This window comes from Salvelinus alpinus, chromosome 19 (genome assembly GCF_045679555.1).
Source record: "Salvelinus alpinus chromosome 19, SLU_Salpinus.1, whole genome shotgun sequence".
NCBI classification, from domain to species: Eukaryota; Metazoa; Chordata; class Actinopteri; order Salmoniformes; family Salmonidae; genus Salvelinus; species Salvelinus alpinus.
The window spans coordinates 4169682-4188310 of record NC_092104.1 but is presented as its reverse complement, the minus strand read 5'-3'; the positions used below and the strand labels follow the sequence as shown (position 1 = coordinate 4188310).

The 18629-nt window shown below is 50.7% G+C and overlaps 1 protein-coding gene across 1 annotated transcript in view; it reads right to left on the bottom strand.

Annotated features, from left to right (window-relative positions):
• Positions 1–351: 351 nt before the first annotated feature.
• The window catches only part of ndufs4 (NADH:ubiquinone oxidoreductase subunit S4), a 50063-nt gene continuing 31785 nt past the window's right edge, over positions 352–18629 (bottom strand). The window contains exons 3-5 of the mRNA XM_071352073.1: positions 1096–1268; positions 827–900; positions 352–545 (exon numbers count right to left, since the gene is read on the bottom strand). Of these exons, the coding sequence (XP_071208174.1) occupies positions 442–545; positions 827–900; positions 1096–1268 (351 nt within the window). The 3' untranslated portion in view covers positions 352–441. The remainder of the gene's footprint in view (positions 546–826; positions 901–1095; positions 1269–18629) is intronic.

Here is an 18629-nt window from a genome sequence, read left to right as displayed (position 1 = left end):
TTGCCTGAACCTGGGAGATTACAATGTCTTATTTGAAATGGAGTGTGATTCCGATGGGTTAAAATCCAAGATGGGACTCGTGTGTAAACATTCATTCATTTGGCTGTGTTGTTGAAATGCAGACGGTTACAGTACAATCCCACTACAATAGAATTTAGTTCAACTGTAATCAGTCAAAACGAGAAGTTAAACTTTGAGCTCATTAATTCTTAACAAATAGCTCTCCCCTGACAGCAAGCAATTTCAGGATTTTAACATTTTTTTGTCTTAAACTACAGCAAAAAAAAAGGAAGGGACAAAGCAACAAACACAATACTAAAACAGGACAGAAAATCCCTTTGAACACATAAATATCCATGTATTATTTAATCAAGTAGAGAGTAATTATGGTACAAGCAACAACAGGTGTGTGTCTTCAGACCAGAGTCAGGACAGTCCAGTTTACTTAGCAGACCTCCTAGTCCTTTTGTCCCAGGAGAAGTTGGCTCCGTACGACTTCACTCTGGGCTTCTTCTCCATCTTCTCTGTGATGTCGTAACTCCAACCTGAGATAATAAACAGCTCAGATGAATGAAATGAAGCCACGGGGGCCAAGAACAGCTTGTGTTTCCCTCTTGGATCCATTCCCCTCCAAGTGGAGGCATAAACACGCGTCGTCAGAAAGCTGTGTATAGACAGAACCGCACTAATCTCTATCCTGCTGTGATAAACAAAACACGTCTCCTCGAGCTAGTGTGTTTGTTAGCGTCACCCTCAACCAACGACTAGCGGAGGGTAGGAAGAGGGGATCTATGGGAGTCAACAGTGTGTGTGTGTGGGCGTTTACCGTTTTTCTCTGCGAACGCGACAGCGTCGTCCTTGGAGGTGAACGTTAGGTTCATGTTGGACATGGGGTCACCCCTGAGAGAACAGATAGAAAGCCATGGTGATAACATAATCATTCAAAAACTAGCTTGAACGTAACATTTCAGTCAAATTTTTGAAAAAAATACACCAATTGTTATCACATATCACAACCCCAGTGACGTTTTTTTGGGGGGGGTTTTAGGGTTCTGACTGGAAACAGGTATTTAATATATATCTGTGTTGTTTTACGTGGAGGCCCATCCCATCAGAGGGTTTTCCCAGCGTTCCCGGGTGTCGAAGTCCATCTTCCACTTCTTGGTTCCGTGGGCTCCGGACTGCATGGCCGTACGGGCCGGCACAAAGATGTGCACCTTGCGGGTCTTTATGTGTTCGTCGGGAATCCCGGTCAGAGTGGAGATGTCCTGAGGGTGAGAACCACAAACACACACGCATTAGTAACAATACATCATATTCATGAAAACATCAACAAAAACTAAATAATACGTCTATAGGCTATAACTATGCTGTGTTGTATGCCTCAGGTAAATCTGAGCTGATAAACTACGTGCACGTTGTAATCAAAATTAAAATCTTTTAAAAAATTGGTGCATTTCAAAATGTCCTTTTGTCAGGCGCAGCTGGGAGCTAGTTCTATACGATGGAGAGTGGTGGGGTTGGATAAACCAGGATTGGGAACATTATTTTGGCTTCCCAACGGCGACAGACAGAGAGCTGTGGATCAAAACATGATGTCGCCACGCTCAACATTTACACCGACATCAACCCGGTACACCGGAGCAAGACGGAAACCGCAAAGTAACTACACAACATAATCTCCTGTCTGCTGATTCCTGTCTCCTGTCTGCTGCCCTTGGCAGCTGATTCTGACCGGGACAAAGACATTACAAGTGATCGATTAGTAGGCTGTGTTTATATTTTTTAACAGTCATTGGTTTATAGCCGCAGATATTTCGTCCATTCTAGGTGGGTTTCAGCAACTCATGAAAGTGCTTTAGCAATGTTACAAACTTCCCCATTGCACCCATTTCAGCAAAACAGGTAGTTCAGACAAGGAAGCACTTAGAGATGGTCATTGTCACGTTTTCACGAAATTCATAGAATTTTTGGGAATAACGTTGAGTAAGGGATGTGAAACTTTTATAGCAACAGAGTGGAGAAGGGGCCATGTGTTTGGACAATAAAGACGCTGCAGACCGGTACAGCCAATAAGAGCCACATTAGGCCTATATGCAAATAAGTCATTTCCCTACACGGGCCTTCCATCATTCTCTTTGAACTGGACTGTGTGTTTACAGGAAGTAGGGCCTGCATTCATTCACTTTGAACTGGACTATGTGTTTACAGGAACTAGGGCCTGCCATCATTCTCTTTGAACTGGACTATGTGTTTACAGGAACTAGGGCCTGCCATCATTCTCTTTGAACTGGACTATGTGTTTACAGGAACTAGGGCCTGCCATCATTCACTTTGAACTGGACTATGTGTTTACAGGAAGTAGAGCCTGCCATCATACACTTTGAACTGGACTATGTGTTTACAGGAACTAGGGCCTGCCATCATTCTCTTTGAACTGGACTGTGTGTTTACAGGAACTAGGGCCTGCCATCATTCACTATGAACTGGACTGTGTGTTTACAGGAAGTAGAGCCTGCCATCATTCTCTTTGAACTGGACTGTGTGTTTACAGGAAGTAGAGCCTGCCATCATTCTCTTTGAACTGGACTGTGTGTTTACAGGAAGTAGGGCCTGCATTCATTCACTTTGAACTGGACTATGTGTTTACAGGAACTAGGGCCTGCCATCATTCTCTTTGAACTGGACTGTGTGTTTACAGGAAGTAGAGCCTGCCATCATTCTCTTTGAACTGGACTATGTGTTTACAGGAACTAGGGCCTGCCATCATTCTCTTTGAACTGGACTGTGTGTTTACAGGAAGTAGAGCCTGCCATCATTCTCTTTGAACTGGACTATGTGTTTACAGGAACTAGGGCCTGCCATCATTCTCTTTGAACTGGACTGTGTGTTTACAGGAAGTAGAGCCTGCCATCATTCCCTTTGAACTGGACTGTGTGTTTACAGGAAGTAGCAACAGCGTGACTTTGAACTGGACTATGTGTTTACAGGAAGTAGAGCCTGCCACCATTCTCTTTGAACTGGACTGTGTGTATACAGGAAGTAGCAACAGCGTGACTTTGAACTGGACTATGTGTTCACAGGAAGTAGAGCCTGCCATCATTCTCTTTGAACTGGACTGTGTGTTTACAGGAAGTAGCAACAGCGTGACTTTGAACTGGACTATGTGTTTACAGGAAGTAGAGCCTGCCACCATTCTCTTTGAACTGGACTGTGTGTTTACAGGAAGTAGCAACAGCGTGACTTTGAACTGGACTGTGTGTTTACAGGAAGTAGCAACAGCGTGACTTTGAACTGGACTGTGTGTATACAGGAAGTAGCAACAGCGTGACTTTGAACTGGACTATGTGTTTACAGGAAGTAGAGCCTGCCATCATACACTTTGAACTGGACTATGTGTTTACAGGAACTAAGGCCTGCCATCATTCTCTTTGAACTGGACTGTGTGTTTACAGGAAGTAGCAACAGCGTGACTTTGAACTGGACTGTGTGTTTACAGGAAGTAGAGCCTGCCATCATTCTCTTTGAACTGGACTATGTGTTTACAGGAACTAGGGCCTGCCATCATTCTCTTTGAACTGGACTGTGTGTTTACAGGAAGTAGCAACAGCGTGACTTTGAACTGGACTGTGTGTTTACAGGAAGTAGAGCCTGCCATCATTCTCTTTGAACTGGACTGTGTGTTTACAGGAAGTAGCAACAGCGTGACTTTGAACTGGACTATGTGTTTACAGGAAGTAGAGCCTGCCACCATTCTCTTTGAACTGGACTGTGTGTTTACAGGAAGTAGCAACAGCGTGACTTTGAACTGGACTGTGTGTTTACAGGAAGTAGCAACAGCGTGACTTTGAACTGGACTGTGTGTATACAGGAAGTAGCAACAGCGTGACTTTGAACTGGACTGTGTGTTTACAGGAAGTAGCAACAGCGTGACTTTGAACTGGACTGTGTGTTTACAGGAAGTAGCAACAGCGTGACTTTGAACTGGACTGTGTGTATACAGGAAGTAGCAACAGCGTGACTTTGAACTGGACTGTGTGTATACAGGAAGTAGCAACAGCGTGACTTTAGATCATTAGAACACATTCACCTGAATGGATTTCTGTAAATATGTAAAACACCACAGGAAGTCCTCTTCCATCTGGGAACTTTACAGTCCTATTGATCAAACAACCATGAAAAAAAGGTATGCTCTCTCTCTCCCTCAGTTACGCACATCAACAAGATCAACAACTAATAGCCAGAGCGAGATGTGCTCAAACCTAACGAGGGTACATCAGATAAACCCTCTCCCAACTTTTTCAGCTGGTCCTAAACAATCTGTACATATTAGTAAAGACTAGATTACATTGAGAATAGTCTGAGGGGTGCACAGCCTGAGGCAAGAGAAAGAGCGCAAGCTTTTCCTCCCCCTCCCCCCCGACTTTTACAAATAGTCCATAAGTGGCATCATGCAGCCCAGATACGTTTTGATTTAAGACATTAAAAGGTTTGTATCATTCACAACTACATTTGTTAACTGGTAAAATCCCATTTCCCACATGGTCAGAGACCGTAGCAGAGTGGAAACTGGAGAGACCCAACATAACAATCCTGTCACAACAGACAATGCCAAGAACATTGTGAATGATGTCACAACAGACAATGCCAAGAACATTGTGAATGCTGAATATTGTAAATGGCATGTCATTTTCCCGGTGTACCGAAACCTAACAGTGACCCCCAAAAACCACAACACGTACCGAACATTGGATTTGGTGATCTGTTACACCCCTACGCATTAGGGTTGTATTCATTAGTGAAAACCGTATCAAATTGTTTTGCAACAGAAAAACCCGAACAAGTACCTCCCGGTTTCAAGCTGTTCTACATCCATTTGGTGCCTAATTAATAAGGACTAGAATTATATGGATATACAAGATCTGTGTGGTTGGGATAATTAAAATTTAGGCCTAAATCGTAAATAATGTAAATGGATGACTGAATATCACTTATTTTAGTGGTTATAACGTTTCAAAAATGTTATCTAATGCAGTTTTCAAAAACTTTGACCGACGAGTATGACAACTGAAAAGAATGTGGATGTAAAAAAAAAAGTATATAAAAAATAAATAAAAAAAAAGCAAGATATGTAAACAAATATGAATATATAATTACAGAGTTCATGACATGCACATTTTATAACAATATTCAATTAATTATCAGCTTCATTTCCCCATTTGTGTTTTTTCTCCCCTTTCCCAGACGGCGATTTAAAGAGCTGGCCCCTTGGCTGCTAACTGCCGTCAGGATCCTGTCTGGGGAGTTCCTTTGAACGTATTCTGTCAAGTGGACCAGCAACCAGGTTGCCATCCAACCTTTTTTATGTGAGTAAAGTACATATAAAAAAAATAATGTAATGATGGAAACAGAAAACTTCTCAGTCAACTTTCCAAATGTCGACAAAAACAAAATACGCTAGACCAAGTGGGGATCTTTTTGTGTCTGTAAAATGTATTTATGCAGGAAATAGGGGTGGAAAGCGCTAATAAATATTGATATAATAACCATTATGTCGAAGTAAACTTGGGAGTCACGTGATATGTCCTGCGGTCCTCCCTCTACAACTCATGAAAGCATGCAGTTTATGAGGCTACAGATTAAATAAGTTATGAACTTCACAGGGTGGTGAAAGTGCACGGTGATGAGCTTGATTCTCCTTTTCCAATAAATATTGACTGTTTTATTCTGGTGACATGATCAATGCCATTTGACAAATACAAACAATGTTGCTGTCCTGTCTATAATAATCTCATCGAGGAGGCTATACCCGCATTGTATCTGAAAACTGTCGCCTAGAGCGTACGTGCCAATACAACCGAGTTAGCGAAACATTAAGAACACCTTCCTAATATTGAGTTTTGCCCTCAGAACAGTCTCAATTCGTCAGGGGGGGCATGGGACTCTACAAGGTGTTGAAAGCGTTCCACATGGATGCTGGCCCATTTTGACGCCAATGCTTCCCACAGTTGTGTCAAGTTGGCTGGATGTCCTTTGGGTGGTGGACCATTCTTGATACACACAGGAAACTGTTGAGGGTGAAAAACCCCAGCAGCGTTGCAGTTCTTGACACAAACCGGTGTGCCTGGTACCTACTACCATACCCCGTTCAAAGGCACTTCAATCTTTTGTCTTGCCCCATTCACCCCCTGAATGGCACACATACACAATCCATGTCTCAGGCGTCTCAAGGCTTAAAAAGTCCTTCTATAACCGGTCTCTTCCCCTTCATCTGCACTGAAGTGGATTTAACAGGTGACATCAATAAGGGATCATAACTCTGGATTCACCTGGTCGGTGTCACGGAAAGAGAAGGTGTATTTCACGTTTTATACACTCCGTGTATTTAAAAAACATTTGTGAAAAAAACATCAGTAGATGGAAAACCAATTAACTTAAAATGTTTTATTTGGTACGTGGGAATTTAACCGCAAAAGGTATTTTTATGTGATTACGTAAAACACAGCTTTTTATGAACAAGTCAATTTGATGGAAACACGTCTCTGGTGGGAAAATGCACATATTGTTCATATGCAGATGTTAGAAAATGTGCATGAAAATATGTTGCCAATTGGATGGAACCCCCTAGCTACCGACCCCCCTAGCCACCGACCCCCCCTAGCCACCGACCCCCCTAGCCACCGACCCCCCCTAGCCACCGACCCCCCTAGCCACCGACCCCCCCTAGCCACCGACCCCCCTAGCCACCGACCCCCCTAGCCACCGACCCACCGACCCCCCTAGCTACCGACCCCCCTTGCCACCGACCCCCCCTAGCCACCGAACCCCCCTAGCCACCGAACCCCCTAGCCACCGACCCCCCTAGCCACCGACCCCCCCTAGCCACCGACCCCCCCTAGCCACCGACCCCCCCTAGCCACCGACTCCCTAGCCACCGACCCCCCCTAGCCACCGACCCCCCTAGCCACCGACCCCCCCTAGCCACTGACTCCCTAGCCACCGACCCCCCCTAGCCACCGACCCCCCCTAGCCACCGACCCCCCCTAGCCACCGACCCCCCTAGCCACTGACTCCCTAGCCACTGACCCCCCTAGCCACTGACCCCCCTAGCCCCTAGTTACTGACCCCTTAGCCACTGACTCCCTAGCCACTGACCCCCTAGCCACTGACCCCCTAGCCACTGACCCCCTAGCCACTGACCCCCCTAGCCACTGACCCCCCTAGCCACTGACCCCCCTAGCCCCTAGTTACTGACCCCTTAGCCACTGACTCCCTAGCCACTGACCCCCTAGCCACTGACCCCCCTAGCCACTGACCCCCCTAGCCACTGACCCCCCTAGCCACTGACTCCCTAGCCACTGACCCCCTAGCCACTGACCCCCCTAGCCACTGACTCCCTAGCCACTGACTCCCTAGCCACTGACCCCCTAGCCACTGACCCCCCTAGCCACTGACCCCCTTAGCCACTGACCCCCTAGCCTAGCTACTAAACCCCCTAGCTACTGACCCCCTAGCCACTGACCCCCTAGCCTAGCTACTAAACCCCTAGCTACTGAACCCTAGCTACTGACCCCCTAGCCACTGACCCCCCTAGCCCCTAGTTACTGACCCCTTAGCCACTGACCCCCTAGCCACTGACCCCCTAGCCTAGCTACTAAACCCCTAGCTACTGACCCCCTAGCCTAGCTACTAAACCCCCTAGCTACTAAACCCCTTAGCTACTAAACCCCCTAGCTACTAAACCCCCTAGCTACTAAACCCCCTAGCTACTAAACCCCCTAGCTACTAAACCCCCTAGCTACTAAACCCCCTAGCTACTAAACCCCTTAGCTACTAAACCCCTTAGCTACTAAACCCCTTAGCTACTAAACCCCTTAGCTACTAAACCCCTTAGCTACTAAACCCCTTAGCCTAGCCACTGAACCCCCTAGCCTAGCCACTGAACCCCCTAGCCTAGCCACTGAACCCCCTAGCCTAGCCACTGACCCCCCTAGCCCCTAGCTACTGAACCCCTAGCTACTGACCCCTAGCCCCTAGCTACTGACCCCCAGCTACTGAAACCCCTAGACCCCCTAGACCCTGACCCCCTAGCTACTAAACCCCCTAGCTACTAAACCCCTTAGCTACTAAACCCCTTAGCTACTAAACCCCCTAGCTACTAAACCCCCTAGCCACTAAACCCCCTAGCCACTAAACCCCTTAGCCACTAAACCCCTTAGCCACTAAACCCCTTAGCCACTAAACCCCTTAGCCACTAAACCCCTTAGCCACTAAACCCCTTAGCTACTAAACCCCTTAGCTACTAAACCCCCTAGCTACTAAACCCCCTAGCTACTAAACCCCCTAGCTACTAAACCCCTTAGCTACTAAACCCCTTAGCTACTAAACCCCTAGCTACTAAACCCCTTAGCTACTAAACCCCTAGCTACTAAACCCCTTAGCTACTGAACCCCCTAGCTACTAAACCCCCTAGCTACTAAACCCCTTAGCTACTAAACCCCTTAGCTACTAAACCCCTTAGCTATTGGTGGAGATTGAATGGGTCACAGTTCCTTACCGACAAACATGAACGTGTTTAAGTAATGAGAGATGGGGGGAAAAAAAGAGAGCGAGAGAGATGGGGGGAGAAAAAGAGCGAGAGAGATGGGGGGGGAAAAAAGAGCGAGAGAGATGGGGGGGAAAAAAGAGCGAGAGAGATGGGGGGGAAAAAAGAGCGAGAGAGATGGGGGGGAAAAGAGAGAGAGAGAGATGGGGGGGGAAAAAGAGAGAGAGAGATGGGGGGAGAGAGAGAGATGGGGGAGAGAGATGGGGGGGGAAAAAAGAGCGAGAGAGATGGGGGGGAAAAAAGAGCAAGAGAGATGGGGGGAGAGAGAGAGATGGGGGGAGAGAGAGAGATGGGGGGAGAGAGAGAGATGGGGGGGGAAGAGAGAGAGAGATGGGGGGGAAGAGAGAGAGAGATGGGGGGGAAGAGAGAGAGAGATGGGGGGGGAAGAGAGAGAGAGATGGGGGGGGAAGAGAGAGAGAGATGGGGGGGGGAAGAGAGAGAGAGATGGGGGGGGGAAGAGAGAGAGAGATGGGGGGGGAAGAGAGAGAGAGATGGGGGGGGAGAGAGAGAGAGATGGGGGGGAAGAGAGAGAGAGATGGGGGGGGGAAGAGAGAGAGAGATGGGGGGGGGGAAGAGAGAGAGAGATGGGGGGGGGAAGAGAGAGAGAGATGGGGGGGGAAGAGAGAGAGAGATGGGGGGGGGAAGAGAGAGAGAGATGGGGGGGGAAGAGAGAGAGAGATGGGGGGGGGAAGAGAGAGAGAGATGGGGGGGGGAAGAGAGAGAGAGATGGGGGGGGAGAGAGAGAGAGAGATGGGGGGGGGAGAGAGAGAGAGAGATGGGGGGGAGAGAGAGAGAGATGGGGGGGGAAGAGAGAGAGAGATGGGGGGGGAAGAGAGAGAGAGATGGGGGGGGAAGAGAGAGAGAGATGGGGGGGGGAAGAGAGAGAGAGATGGGGGGGGAAGAGAGAGAGAGATGGGGGGGGGAAGAGAGAGAGAGATGGGGGGGGGAAGAGAGAGAGAGATGGGGGGGGGAAGAGAGAGAGAGATGGGGGGGGGAAGAGAGAGAGAGATGGGGGGGGGGAAGAGAGAGAGAGATGGGGGGGGGAAGAGAGAGAGAGATGGGGGGGGAAGAGAGAGAGAGATGGGGGGGGAAGAGAGAGAGAGATGGGGGGGGGAAGAGAGAGAGAGATGGGGGGGGGAAGAGAGAGAGAGATGGGGGGGGGAAGAGAGAGAGAGATGGGGGGGGGAAGAGAGAGAGAGATGGGGGGGGAGAGAGAGAGAGATGGGGGGGGGAAGAGAGAGAGAGATGGGGGGGGGGAAGAGAGAGAGAGATGGGGGGGGGGGGAAGAGAGAGCGAGATGGGGGGGGGAAGAGAGAGCGAGATGGGGGGGGGGAAGAGAGAGCGAGATGGGGGGGGGAGAGAGAGAGAGATGGGGGGGGAAGAGAGAGAGAGATGGGGGGGGGAAGAGAGAGAGAGATGGGGGGGGGGAAGAGAAAGAGAGATGGGGGGGGGAAGAGAGAGAGAGATGGGGGGGGGAAGAGAGAGAGAGATGGGGGGGAAGAGAGAGAGAGAGATGGGGGGGGAAGAGAGAGAGAGATGGGGGGGGAAGAGAGAGAGAGATGGGGGGGGGGAAGAGAGAGAGAGATGGGGGGGGGGGGAAGAGAGAGAGAGATGGGGGGGGGGAAGAGAGAGAGAGATGGGGGGGGGAAGAGAGAGAGAGATGGGGGGGGGGAAGAGAGAGAGAGATGGGGGGGGAAGAGAGAGAGAGATGGGGGGGGAAGAGAGAGAGAGATGGGGGGGGAAGAGAGAGAGAGAGATGGGGGGGGGGAAGAGAGAGAGAGATGGGGGGGGGGAAGAGAGAGAGAGAGATGGGGGGGGGGGAAGAGAGAGAGAGAGATGGGGGGGGGGAAGAGAGAGAGAGAGATGGGGGGGGGAAGAGAGAGAGAGAGATGGGGGGGGGAAGAGAGAGAGAGAGATTGGGGGGGGGAAGAGAGAGAGAGAGATTGGGGGGGGGGAAGAGAGAGAGAGAGATTGGGGGGGGAAGAGAGAGAGAGAGATTGGGGGGGGGAAGAGAGAGAGAGAGATGGGGGGGGGAAGAGAGAGAGAGATGGGGGGGGAAGAGAGAGAGAGATGGGGGGGGGGAAGAGAGAGAGAGATGGGGGGGGGGGAGAGAGAGAGAGATGGGGGGGGAAGAGAGAGAGAGATGGGGGGGGGAAGAGAGAGAGAGATGGGGGGGGGGGAAGAGAGAGAGAGATGGGGGGGGGGAAGAGAGAGAGAGATGGGGGGGGGGAAGAGAGAGAGAGATGGGGGGGGGGAAGAGAGAGAGAGATGGGGGGGGGAAGAGAGAGAGAGATGGGGGGGGGAAGAGAGAGAGAGATGGGGGGGGAAGAGAGAGAGAGATGGGGGGGGAAGAGAGAGAGAGATGGGGGGGGGAAGAGAGAGAGAGATTGGGGGGGGGAAGAGAGAGAGAGAGATTGGGGGGGGGAAGAGAGAGAGAGAGATGGGGGGGGGGAAGAGAGAGAGAGATGGGGGGGGGGGAAGAGAGAGAGAGATGGGGGGGGGGAAGAGAGAGAGAGATGGGGGGGGGGAAGAGAGAGAGAGATGGGGGGGGGAAGAGAGAGAGAGATGGGGGGGGGAAGAGAGAGAGAGATTGGGGGGGGGGAAGAGAGAGAGAGATTGGGGGGGGGGAAGAGAGAGAGAGATGGGGGGGGGGAAGAGAGAGAGAGAGATTGGGGGGGGGGGAAGAGAGAGAGAGAGATTGGGGGGGGGGAAGAGAGAGAGAGAGATGGGGGGGGAAGAGAGAGAGAGAGATGGGGGGGGGGAAGAGAGAGAGAGATGGGGGGGGGGGAAGAGAGAGAGAGATGGGGGGGGGGAAGAGAGAGAGAGATGGGGGGGGGAAGAGAGAGAGAGATGGGGGGGGGAAGAGAGAGAGAGATGGGGGGGGGAAGAGAGAGAGAGATGGGGGGGGAAGAGAGAGAGAGATGGGGGGGGGAAGAGAGAGAGAGATGGGGGGGGGAAGAGAGAGAGAGATGGGGGGGGAAGAGAGAGAGAGATGGGGGGGGAAGAGAGAGAGAGATGGGGGGGGGAAGAGAGAGAGAGATGGGGGGGAGAGAGAGAGAGAGATTGGGGGGGGGGAAGAGAGAGAGAGAGATTGGGGGGGGGGAAGAGAGAGAGAGAGATGGGGGGGGGAAGAGAGAGAGAGAGATTGGGGGGGGGGAAGAGAGAGAGAGATGGGGGGGGGGAAGAGAGAGAGAGAGATGGGGGGGGGGGAAGAGAGAGAGAGATGGGGGGGGGGAAGAGAGAGAGAGAGATGGGGGGGGGGAAGAGAGAGAGATGGGGGGGGGGAAGAGAGAGAGAGATGGGGGGGGAAGAGAGAGAGAGATGGGGGGGGGAAGAGAGAGAGAGATGGGGGGGGGGGAAGAGAGAGAGAGATGGGGGGGGGGAAGAGAGAGAGAGATGGGGGGGGAAGAGAGAGAGAGATGGGGGGGGGGGAAGAGAGAGAGAGATGGGGGGGGGAAGAGAGAGAGAGATGGGGGGGAAGAGAGAGAGAGATGGGGGGGGGAAGAGAGAGAGAGATGGGGGGGGAAGAGAGAGAGAGATGGGGGGGGGAAGAGAGAGAGAGATGGGGGGGGGAAGAGAGAGAGAGATGGGGGGGGAAGAGAGAGAGAGATGGGGGGGGGAAGAGAGAGAGAGATGGGGGGGGAAGAGAGAGAGAGATGGGGGGGGGAAGAGAGAGAGAGATGGGGGGGAAGAGAGAGAGAGATGGGGGGGAAGAGAGAGAGAGATGGGGGGGGGAAGAGAGAGAGAGATGGGGGGGGGAAGAGAGAGAGAGATGGGGGGGGGAAGAGAGAGAGAGATGGGGGGGGGAAGAGAGAGAGAGATGGGGGGGGAAGAGAGAGAGAGATGGGGGGGGGAAGAGAGAGAGAGATGGGGGGGGGAAGAGAGAGAGAGATGGGGGGGGGAAGAGAGAGAGATGGGGGGGGAAGAGAGAGAGAGATGGGGGGGGAAGAGAGAGAGAGATGGGGGGGGGGAAGAGAGAGAGATGGGGGGGGAAGAGAGAGAGCGATGGGGGGGAAGAGAGAGAGAGATGGGGGGGGAAGAGAGAGAGAGATGGGGGGGAAGAGAGAGAGATGGGGGGGGGAAGAGAGAGAGATGGGGGGAAGAGAGAGAGAGATGGGGGGGAAGAGAGAGAGATGGGGGGGAAGAGAGAGAGATGGGGGGGGAAGAGAGAGAGAGATGGGGGGGGAAGAGAGAGAGATGGGGGGGGAAGAGAGAGAGAGATGGGGGGGGGAAGAGAGAGAGATGGGGGGGGGGAAGAGAGAGAGAGATGGGGGGGGGAAGAGAGAGAGAGATGGGGGGGAAGAGAGAGAGAGATGGAGGGGGAAGAGAGAGATGGAGGGGGGGAAGAGAGAGAGAGATGGGGGGGAAGAGAGAGAGAGATGGGGGGGGGAAGAGAGAGAGAGATGGGGGGGGAAGAGAGAGAGAGATGGGGGGGGGAAGAGAGAGAGAGATGGGGGGGGGAAGAGAGAGAGAGATGGGGGGGGAAGAGAGAGAGAGATGGGGGGGAAGAGAGAGAGAGATGGGGGGGGAAGAGAGAGAGAGATGGGGGGGGGAAGAGAGAGAGAGATGGGGGGAAGAGAGAGAGAGATGGGGGGGGAAGAGAGAGAGAGATGGGGGGGAAGAGAGAGAGAGATGGGGGGGGAAGAGAGAGAGAGATGGGGGGAAGAGAGAGAGAGATGGGGGGGGAAGAGAGAGAGAGATGGGGGGGAGAGAGAGAGAGATGGGGGGGGAAGAGAGAGAGATGGGGGGGGGAAGAGAGAGAGAGATGGGGGGGAAGAGAGAGAGAGATGGGGGGGGGAAGAGAGAGAGAGATGGGGGGGAAGAGAGAGAGAGATGGGGGGGGAAGAGAGAGAGAGATGGGGGGGGAAGAGAGAGAGAGATGGGGGGGGGAAGAGAGAGAGAGATGGGGGGGGGAAGAGAGAGAGAGATGGGGGGGGGGAAGAGAGAGAGAGATGGGGGGGGGGAAGAGAGAGAGAGATGGGGGGGGGAAGAGAGAGAGAGATGGGGGGGGGAAGAGAGAGAGAGATGGGGGGGGAAGAGAGAGAGAGATGGGGGGGAAGAGAGAGAGAGATGGGGGGGGGAAGAGAGAGAGAGATGGGGGGGGGAGAGAGAGAGAGATGGGGGGGGAAGAGAGAGAGAGATGGGGGGGGGAAGAGAGAGAGAGATGGGGGGGAAGAGAGAGAGAGATGGGGGGGAAGAGAGAGAGAGATGGGGGGGGAAGAGAGAGAGAGATGGGGGGGGAAGAGAGAGAGAGATGGGGGGGAAGAGAGAGAGAGATGGGGGGGGAAGAGAGAGAGAGATGGGGGGGAAGAGAGAGAGATGGGGGGGGAAGAGAGAGAGAGATGGGGGGGAAGAGAGAGAGAGATGGGGGGGGAAGAGAGAGAGAGATGGGGGGGAGAGAGAGAGAGATGGGGGGGAAGAGAGAGAGAGATGGGGGGGGAAGAGAGAGAGAGATGGGGGGGGAAGACAGAGAGAGATGGGGGGGGAAGACAGAGAGAGATGGGGGGGGAAGAGAGAGAGAGATGGGGGGGAAGAGAGAGAGAGATGGGGGGGGAAGAGAGAGAGAGATGGGGGGGGAAGAGAGAGAGAGATGGGGGGGAAGAGAGAGAGAGATGGGGGGGGGAAGAGAGAGAGAGATGGGGGGGGGGAAGAGAGAGAGAGATGGGGGGGGAAGAGAGAGAGAGATGGGGGGGGGAAGAGAGAGAGAGATGGGGGGGGAAGAGAGAGAGAGATGGGGGGGGGAAGAGAGAGAGAGATGGGGGGGGGAAGAGAGAGAGAGATGGGGGGGGGAAGAGAGAGAGAGATGGGGGGGGGAAGAGAGAGAGAGATGGGGGGGGAAGAGAGAGAGAGATGGGGGGGGAAGAGAGAGAGAGATGGGGGGGGGAAGAGAGAGAGAGATGGGGGGGGAAGAGAGAGAGAGATGGGGGGGGAAGAGAGAGAGAGATGGGGGGGGAAGAGAGAGAGAGATGGGGGGGGAAGAGAGAGAGAGATGGGGGGGGAAGAGAGAGAGAGATGGGGGGGGAAGAGAGAGAGATGGGGGGGGAAGAGAGAGAGAGATGGGGGGGAAGAGAGAGAGAGATGGGGGGGGGGAAGAGAGAGAGAGATGGGGGGGGGAAGAGAGAGAGAGATGGGGGGGGGAAGAGAGAGAGAGATGGGGGGGGAAGAGAGAGAGAGATGGGGGGAAGAGAGAGAGAGATGGGGGGAAAAGAGAGAGAGATGGGGGGAAAAGAGAGAGAGATGGGGGGAAAGAGAGAGAGATGGGGGGAAAAGAGAGAGAGATGGGGGGAAAAGAGAGAGAGATGGGGGGAAAAGAGAGAGAGATGGGGGGAAAAGAGAGAGAGATGGGGGAAAAGAGAGAGAGATGGGGGGAAAGAGAGAGAGATGGGGGGAAAGAGAGAGAGATGGGGGAAAAGAGAGAGAGATGGGGGGAAAAGAGAGAGAGATGGGGGGAAAAGAGAGAGATGGGGGGAAAGAGAGAGAGATGGGGGGAAAGAGAGAGAGATGGGGGGAAAAGAGAGAGAGATGGGGGGAAAAGAGAGAGAGATGGGGGAAAAGAGAGAGAGATGGGGGGGAAAGAGAGAGAGATGGGGGGGAAAAGAGAGAGAGATGGGGGGAAAAGAGAGAGAGATGGGGGGAAAGAGAGAGAGATGGGGGGGAAAAGAGAGAGATGGGGGGGAAAGAGAGAGAGATGGGGGGAAAAGAGAGAGAGATGGGGGAGAGAGAGATGGGGGGGAAAGAGAGAGAGATGGGGGGAAAGAGAGAGAGATGGGGGGAAAGAGAGAGAGATGGGGGGGGAAAGAGAGAGAGATGTTACCATTGGTGTATTCCAATGAGAGTTGGGGTGATGTCACCCTATACCCTTAAAAGGAAAATTCCACCCCAAAACTATCTTACGGCATTTGTTTCATTAGTCCATTGTTGACATAGTCACAAAATGTTTTCCTTGACAGAAATCAAAGTTTTCAAGATGTATAACTTTCAAAATACTGAAATCATCCCCCGTTATGATGCATTTTGCGTCATATGTGAATGACTTATATCTTAAACATATATCTCTTAAACATATATGACATATATCTTAAAAAGTTGATTGTTGACAAGTAAAACATGTTGGAACTGTGTCAACAATGGACTAATGAAACAAATACCAAAATATGGTTTTGGGGTGGAATTGAAATCAGTAACTTTATGATTAAACTTCATCAATGAAGAAGCAACGGCCATTTTTTATACTTTGATCTGGTTTAATCAAAATATCATCACATTTCATGAAAAAAACAAACATGATTTTGACTATTCATGACATTTAATAAAGTTTGATGTTTTGAAGTAATGGGTATTTATTAAAACCGATATTTTTCGTATTCTTTGGTCGGCAAAGTTTTTTTCCCCCACCAAGTAAGACACCTCAATTAGTGGGTCACGAAGCAGAACGCTTTGAGGACCTCTGGACTAGGATACTCCCATCCGGGAGACTGGGTTAAATAGTGTGACTGGATGCTTCGTTCCTGTATTTTCCATTGGGAGATTAGGCTAGGTGAGCAAGCCGACAAAACACTTTAGTCTTGCTGCATACTGTAAATAACTTGAAAACAGACTTTACTGAAATAGTTAACTACTTGCGAAAAATGAATCACGTTGTGCTTAAAAAAAAAAAGTAAATAAAACTGGCATCCGTCATATATTTCAGACCTGAACAGCATGAAGCCCAAATATGTCACTATTAAAAACAGACTTCCAACTCTTGTTGAGACTTTGATTCCTCAAACCTCTGAAATGCTTGGCAACAAAACGTTATGTTAGAATTATGATCCTATCAGGAACACAGCCAATGGCTCCCAGCACAGCCCAAGTTACAAAAACAACCGTTTCTTATTCAACAAGAAATAGTACCTCAACAACAAGAAATAGTACCTCAACAACAAGAAATAGTACCTCAACAACAAGAAATAGTACCTCAACAACAAGAAATAGTACCTCAACAACAAGAAATAGTACCTCAACAACAAGAAATAGTACCTCAACAACAAGAAATAGTACCTCAACAACAAGAAATAGTACCTCAACAACAAGAAATAGTACCTCAACAACAAGAAATAGTACCTCAACAACAAGAAATAGTACCTCAACAAGAAATAGTACCTCAACAAGAAATAGTACCTCAACAAGAAATAGTACCTCAACAAGAAATAGTACCTCAACAAGAAATAGTACCTCAACAAGAAATAGTACCTCAACAAGAAATAGTACCTCAACAAGAAATAGTACCTCCCTGTTTCAATCACTTTTCAGATCATTTTTATTTATTTATGTTCATTTGAAAATGAAAACATAAATACCCCAGAGGTGAACAAACTTATGCAAAATATGCAAATGCATGTTGCTTAGCTCAAAATGGATAAAATAAATTAAAATATATAACTTAGCCTAGTCAATAAACCTTGACCTAAATGGAACACAAAGACCTTGAACACCACTAGCCTGGTCCCTGGTGGTGCAGGAGATGAGGAAAAAAGGAGGGAAACCCCAACCTTTGGTTATATAATATATGCATATTCCTGGTTCAACTGAAGCCCATTCAGAGCCCTATAGAGAACCTGGTCCAATTCTTCTGGGAATTAGCAAACAAGCGATGGAGAAGTCTGCTACAAAACTCAGACCAACCTCCGAGCACGCCCGGCCACAGCCACCCAAGACTGGAGGGCTTTCCAAGGCGCTCCCCTTTCAATACATGGATTTCACACATTTTAATGGCCATTACAACTTCAAAAGAATCACATTTTCATCATTGTCTGTCATCTGCCAGTTGATTTGGATAAAAGGTGGTCTTTTGCATGAACTCCACACAAAAGAAAGCAGCAGAGCTATGCTAACTGGCCCGCCCGCACAACTGGCCCGCCCGCACGGGGCCCACTGGCCCGCCCGCACGGGGCCCACTGGCCCGCCCGCACAACTGGCCCGCCCGCACGGGGCCCACTGGCCCGCCCGCACGGGGCCCACTGGCCCAACTGGCCCGCCCCGCACGGGGCCCACTGGCCCAACTGGCCCGCCCCGCACGGGGCCCACTGGCCAAAGCCAAAGACTATCAATTATATTGACAAGATATTAGAGTAACCGCTCTAACAACGGAGTACATGGTCCTCAAGGATGGAAGGCAGGTGAGATCAGGTGGGACCATTCTAATGTGGACACAATGAACAACTGGTACAACTAAGGACAGACAGAACAACAGTACATTTGTACAGATGGTTTAGAAATCCAGGATATATATATATATATACAGTGGGGAGAACAAGTATTTGATACACTGCCGATTTTGCAGGTTTTCCTACTTACAAAGCATGTAGAGGTCTGTAATTTTTATCATAGGTACACTTCAACTATGAGAGACGGAATCTAAAACAAAAATCCAGAAAATCACATTGTATGATTTTTAAGTAATTAATTTGCATTTTATTGCATGACATAAGTATTTGATACATCAGAAAAGCAGAACTTAATATTTGGTACAGAAACCTTTGTTTGCAATTACAGAGATCATACGTTTCCTGTAGTTCTTGACTAGGTTTGCACACACTGCAGCAGGGATTTTGGCCCACTCCTCCCTACAGATCTTCTCCAGATCCTTCAGGTTTCGGGGCTGTCGCTGGGCAATACGGAGTTTCAGCTCCCTCCAAAGATTTTCTATTGGGTTCAGGTCTGGAGACTGGCTAGGCCACTCCAGGACCTTGAGATGCTTCTTACGGAGCCACTCCTTAGTTGCCATGGCTGTGTGCTTTGTGTCGTTGTCATGCTGGAAGACCCAGCCACGACCCATCTTCAATGCTCTTACTGAGGGAAGGAGGTTGTTGGCCAAGATCTCGCGATACATGGCCCCATCCATCCTCCCCTCAATACGGTGCAGTCGTCCTGTCCCCTTTGCAGAAAAGCATCCCCAAAGAATGATGTTTCCACCTCCATGCTTCACGGTTGGGATGGTGTTCTTGGGGTTGTACTCATACTTCTTCTTCCTCTAAACACGGCG